Here is a 6,000-nt window from a genome sequence, read left to right as displayed (position 1 = left end):
GAAATGAGACTTACTCTCCTCCTCCTACAGCTACACAAAACCCTCCCACGTAGATTACAGACATGCTTGGCAATTGCCTTCCTCCTCCAGCCTCTCCCATTATGGACAAGGCAGAGCTGGGAGAAGCCTGAACGCAGAGAGGATATTAGATAAAGCATCTTGCAAAGCCAAGTGTGAAATATTAACAACAGGAGGCAATGGGTTGTGTTTTTATGCAAGATCACAAATTTGGTGCTCAGAAAGCCTGAGATGTTCTTGCACACTGGAATCTCAAAGTGCTTGTTGAATGTTTCATTAAAAAAAGCTATTGAAGCCTACTGGAAAATGTCTGTCAGTGATTTGCTGTATCTTCTCTCACTCCATTGTTTTGGTTCTGTATCCTTCCTGCAACACTGAGAAATTACGCATGAATAACAAGGTTGTTCCTTCCATTCATCTGGCCAGTTTTAAAACAATTCATGCTCGTGAAGTGGGCACTCTGCAAGCCTGTGTTTTCACATGAAATTACCACAATTGTGCACATTGCATCAGAATTGCCAGATGCATTTGTACACACAATTACCCAATTTGCAGAGAGAACTGCAATAAGAGGGCAGGCAAAATGGACAGGCAGCTGTTCAGCTGAACCGAGCACTGTGTCCAACCATATCTGGCACTGGGCAGGTTTGGGTTTAGTAGGTGAAATAGGTCACACATATTCCTGGACACAGCAGAGCTCTTTTTATCCAACACATGCAGCAGAGAGAGCAGCCTGGCTGGCTGCTCCTATCCTACCTCAAATTTGCCTTTGGAGGAAACTGCTTCCAATTCAGCTTCTACAATAGATTCAAACCTCGTTTATCCTGCTGTCCTAGTTGCCCATTAATGCCAACTGTGACAGTAGCTGTGTGATAAGGAAATCTATTCAACACTGGACACCAGGCTCCAGGAATAATGGTCTGCACCACTTTGGAGCGTAACTGACACCTGCTGTCACAATCTTGCATGAAAAAAAAAAGCCATGCTCAGAATTTCCAACAAGCAGACAAGGAGAAACATGAGAGGAAGCCTAAGAGAAGACGAAGGCCTTCTTCCTTCTTTGCAAGGGTCTCAGTAGTATAGAGCAGCAAAGACTGGGGGGTGGGGTGTGTGGAAAGAGAAAGCACTCACCCAAGAAGCTGTGCGGTGTGTGATGTGTGCCTTCACTCCAATGACAGCTGAGGTTCTGCAAGCTGAACTTCATCTTTGCCAATTTCCTACCAACATCTCTGCTCATCTGTGGATTTTGTGGGGTTTTGTTGTTGGTTTGTGTTTGTTTTGGTTTGTTTTTTCCCAAGGCTCAGATACCTGAGCTGCCCCTGGGCACTAGGAAACACCAAAAGAAAGGGACTGCCTGAAAGGCAGATGGGACCACAGTTCCCACACACACAATCCCCAAGAGGCTCGGAGGCATTGGAGCAAGCTAAAACCAAACCCAGCATGGCCAGACAGAGGAGTTTCCCACTCCAAGACTATGCAGTGAATCAATGTCTGTCCTCAGAGACCACCAGAGACCCAGAGTTTGGCAAGCCAGTACTGAAGTGTGACAACAAGCAAGAGGTATATTTTCAGCTGAGAATCGAGCAGTCCCTCATCTGAAGGTACTGGATGGCCTTAGAGTGCCACTTTGTCCTTGTTGGGCTGCAAAACAACTGCAGTGCACCTGGCCAACATTAGCTGGAGATGTTGCAGTTATGATTTTATGGCTGCTACTTTCCCCCCTACCCTCCATCAATTGAGTTCCCTGTCTCAACAATCACATCTGTTTATGTTCCACAGACACCTGCATATCTTGAGATGACAGCAACTCCCTGAATGCTGTAATCAGTTATTTCTCAACAGAGGAATTGCCAATTTGGTAAATAAAGCTCATTATAAAAGAACATGGAAACGTATTACAGTTGCCTAACAGAGAAAATTGTCCAGCACCGACAAATAATCAGCCCTGGCATCATAATCCCCCCCTTCAATTTAGGGCAGCTGAAATAATGACATTTAAATTACTCATGCTAAGGCAACACTGGATAGGGGCAAGAGTGAAATGAAGACAACACCAAGTAAGTACTTTTCAGACCAACAATAATTTGAAGTCTAGTCAGGGATAGACCTTGGTGCTCCAAATTTCCACATGGAGTGTCAGAAGTTTTGCAGCCCTGTAGAACCTGGCTATGCCAAGCAGATCCAAAAGCTGACATGCTGGTAGCAGAAAAAGCCTACCCAGTGCTCTTACAAACAGATCTGAGGGCAGCAAGTGTCCTACTTTGCTTTGGAAAGCTTGTCCCTCCTCCCTTGGGTACCGAAACAGTGATAACAAGCTGAACTTTTTGCAAGATCTGAGACCAACAGAGATGAGCCATGGGTAAGCAAACATCATTTGTGAGGAGGAAGAGGGTTGTGGCAGCAGCTCTCCACAAGAAGGAAAGGCATTTTCTTGCTTTAATGAAGATGTAAAAGCTCTAAGTTGCTGCCTAAAGGAAAAAAAAAAGAAAAAGAGGAAGCAAAACAGAGCACAGAAAACAATTCTCAGCCCCCTTCATCCATTTTCATAAACACTACATTAAACTCTGACATGACCTCCAAAAATCCATGTTCACATCCTTTAAAAGCTGTCAGATACAGTCAGAGAGGACATGAGCAGCAAACACTGCCAGAGGAGAAGCTTTAGCTGGAGAAGGGGAACTAAGCTAGACCTGCTGCCCTGGTTTGGTGACAGTTCTGATGCAGATCTGCTGCACCTACCTCCACAAGGATGAAATGCCAGCTGCACTCAGCCCCCACTGTCCCTCAGCTCTGCAAGGAGAGGTCAAAATAGAGCACAGATCTAGAAAGAATGCTGGTTTATGGCAGAAAAAGCAGGAACTGCACACAAGAGCTGGTGCAAAGAAAGGAAGAAGTTCCATACAGAGAGAGTGATTGCCCATTGGAATGGGCTGCCCAGGGAGGTCACCATCACTGGAGGTGTTCAGGAGGAGACTTGATGGGGTGCTTGGTGCCATGGTTTAGTTGATTAGGTGGGTTGGATTGGTTGATGGGTTGGGCGTGCTGATCTTGAAGGTCTCTTCCAACCTGGTCTGGTCTGGTCTGGTCTATTCTATTACACAACTTGAGCTCTGCATTCAGCAGGTAAAGGGTTTTACAGTATGATTCACCAACACCAGTTCCCTTCAGCCAGGACTTTGCACTCTTCCAAGTACTTTCAAATAAGCCAAAGCCATTCAGCTCTGGACCAAAATGAACAACTTTTGTGATTTATAAACTGTGACTTGAAATCTTTCTATTCCTCACACTCCTTTGGAGTTTTTGTTGGCATGGGTAGTAGACAGAAAACAGCAATTTGCAAACTCATGGGACTGAAAGTATCTCACAGCACACAGTGATCATTAAACACTTTATTGTTTAGGAGGGAACCTTGGAAGGGAAGAACTGCGCCTACCGGTGTAACCGATGGGAGCACGCTAGGAACAGTTTATCCTAACAAGCTAGTCAGGGTTACTTCTAAATACTTCAGACCCCTTTCTCCAGAGCAAACAGACAAAGATAACAGATCCTGAAACTCTGATGTGGATCAGTGAAACCAGCGCTAGCACGGGGCAAACCAGCCTCATGTTGAGTGACCTCCAAGCTGTGCTGGAAGCACCCGGGGTCAACACAATTCTTCACATTGTGATACAGTGAAAAAGGAAACAATAGCCTCCCCCTCTCCCAGGGCCCTCCTCCCACCTCCAGGAGCATCCACCCAGACTGATACATGCAGGCAATCAGAAGAGGAATCAGGTTGTCATCTTGGACTGCAAAGGGATGCATCAGCAAAGGCACTGGTTTTGGTCAGTGTCTGTCCAGAAGGATGCTGGGGCTTCCAAGGGCATCTGTAGTCCTTGTCCTCTGCTCTTTGATGGCTGATGTTTATCCAGAATTAACTAACAGCTCCTGGAGGATATAGAAGACAAAGGCAGCAAGTTAGTTATGCAGCTGTCACCATGGGACTGTTCCTTTCAGAAATGAAGGAATAATGCTGGTAAGGTGAAAACCCCACAGAAAGATCACCAGGTTTCGTCTTCTGCAGAACACAAGGTGCTCAAGGGGATAAAGGGCTGTAGAAACAAGATAGCAGGTCATGAGATCAAAGGTGAGACTGACTCTGTGAACAAGATTACAGGGTCATTTACAAATAAACATTGTTTCTAAATCTGATGGCATATAGCAGCAGAGAAAGGCCATGGTCTCAGGTAAACCTCAGAGCAGCTTGGTGGCAGGAGAAACTGTAGCTCCATGCTAAGTCTCAGCCTCAGCAGGATACTGGAACACTGATTAGCTGCCATCAAACATGCCCACATCACTCACTCAGCCTGGAACTGGATCAATGTAAGAGTGAACACTAGAGAGGGGAGAGAAAGAGAAGTACTCAAAGACTGCCCTAACACTCCAGACATGTTTGACAGCCTTTATTCTATTAAGACCCAAACCCTCCTAAAATTCAAAGCAAAATCATGCCTGCTTTGTCCTTACAGCAACCTCCAGTTTTCTAAGTGATACATCATCTAAGTGATACACTGTTTTCTACGTGATAGATCCTGCAGGTAGCTGTTACATGAGCTACAGACTATGAGGAGAGGCTGAGGGAGCTGGGATTGTTTAGCCTGGAGAAGAGGAGGCTCAGGGGTGATCTCATTGCCCTCTACAACTACCTGAAAGGAGGTTGTAGCCAGGAAGGGGTTGGTCTCTTCTCCCAGGCAGCCAGCACCAGAACAAGGGGACACAGTCTCAAGCTGCACCAGGGGAAGTTTAGGCTGGAGGTGAGGAGAAAGTTCTTCACTGAGAGAGTTGTTAGCCATTGGAATGTGCTGCCCAGGGAGGTGGTGGAGTCACCATCCCTGGAGGTGTTCAAGAGGGGATTGGACGTGGCACTTGGTGCCATGGTCTAGTCATGGGGTCTGTGGTGACAGGTTGGACTTGATGATCCTCTTCCAACCTTAGTGATACTGTGATACTGTGACTTCTGATGAATAGAAAAAAACTCAGAATTTCAACCTGTTTGGGATGGAGACTGCAGAGCCTGCTATGGTCTTTCCTATTTTAATGTTATCATTCCTATAAAGTCAAAGAAATCAAACCAACAATGCCATCAATAGCTGAAGAGAATAGACCTGGCACCAGCTGTAACACCTCTCCCTCTGGGGGTATTGATGGGTACCTTTGGGGGTGTCAGGCCTTACTTCAAAACCTAGGTAACCAGCTCTCATGCATCAGCAATGGCATCTTGATATCAACGAACTGCTGGGGTGGCTACACAAACAGCAGAACTGCACAGGGTGAACCCATCAACATGCTCCTTTTTTCCTGATGATCAGGACAGGAGCAGTTCCCTGTTGCAAAGCAGACTGTACTGACCCATGTTTGGAGAACCCAGCTAAAGCCAACTACAGAAAGGCAACTGAAGAGGTAGCTGCATGTGGTCTCACCATCCATTTTTACTAGGGCTGGTTTGCCCTCAGTTCAGGACAGCAGCCTTCCTCAGGAAACACGCTGTGCATCAGGAAGAACAACCTCACAAAATAATGGCACTGGCACACTTGGCAATGCCTGTCAGAAGGTGAGGGTGTAATCTGGGCTACTTCTGTGTAGCAGGCTAATACTTGCTGCATACCACCTGCAAGGGCAGCATATTTAGCCCACATTGACCACGCATCTCCAGAGACAGCCCTCTCTCTAACAACAATGAACTGGGAAAGCTTCAAAGGGCTCAAGAATAAAGAGAAAACCCTTTGCCAAATTATTTAGACAAAGCTTACCCAGAAATCTGACAAATGATCCATCAATATAACTCGACTGACTCTAATTTCCCAGGTAATTTTTCTCATCATCAGCGACTTAAAAGTTTTACGCAGAGCAATATGTTTTAAAAACTCCAATAGCACTCACACAAATGGTAATGAGGGAAGCAGCAACAACTGGCAATCAATTTTGCAATAAAGTAATTTGCTG

General features: G+C 45.8%; 1 protein-coding gene across 3 annotated transcripts in view; it reads right to left on the bottom strand.

Annotated features, from left to right (window-relative positions):
* Positions 1–3,375: 3,375 nt before the first annotated feature.
* Positions 3,376–6,000, bottom strand: part of CHCHD6 (coiled-coil-helix-coiled-coil-helix domain containing 6) — a 123,099-nt gene continuing 120,474 nt past the window's right edge. For 2 of the 3 annotated variants that reach the window (XM_068163801.1, XM_068163803.1), the window contains one exon: positions 3,378–3,945. In XM_068163801.1, the coding sequence (XP_068019902.1) occupies positions 3,922–3,945 (24 nt within the window). In that variant the 3' untranslated portion in view covers positions 3,378–3,921. Of the gene's footprint in view, positions 3,946–6,000 lie in introns of all 3 variants that reach the window. The other variant, XM_068163802.1, reaches the window with a different exon arrangement.

The sequence above is a fragment of the Melanerpes formicivorus genome, unplaced genomic scaffold, assembly GCF_026170545.1.
Source record: "Melanerpes formicivorus ecotype bairdi unplaced genomic scaffold, bMelFor1.0.p_v2 SCAF_74, whole genome shotgun sequence".
NCBI lineage: Eukaryota > Metazoa > Chordata > Aves > Piciformes > Picidae > Melanerpes > Melanerpes formicivorus.
Note: the sequence above shows the minus strand (reverse complement) of the source record. Positions and strands in the feature narration are given on the sequence as shown.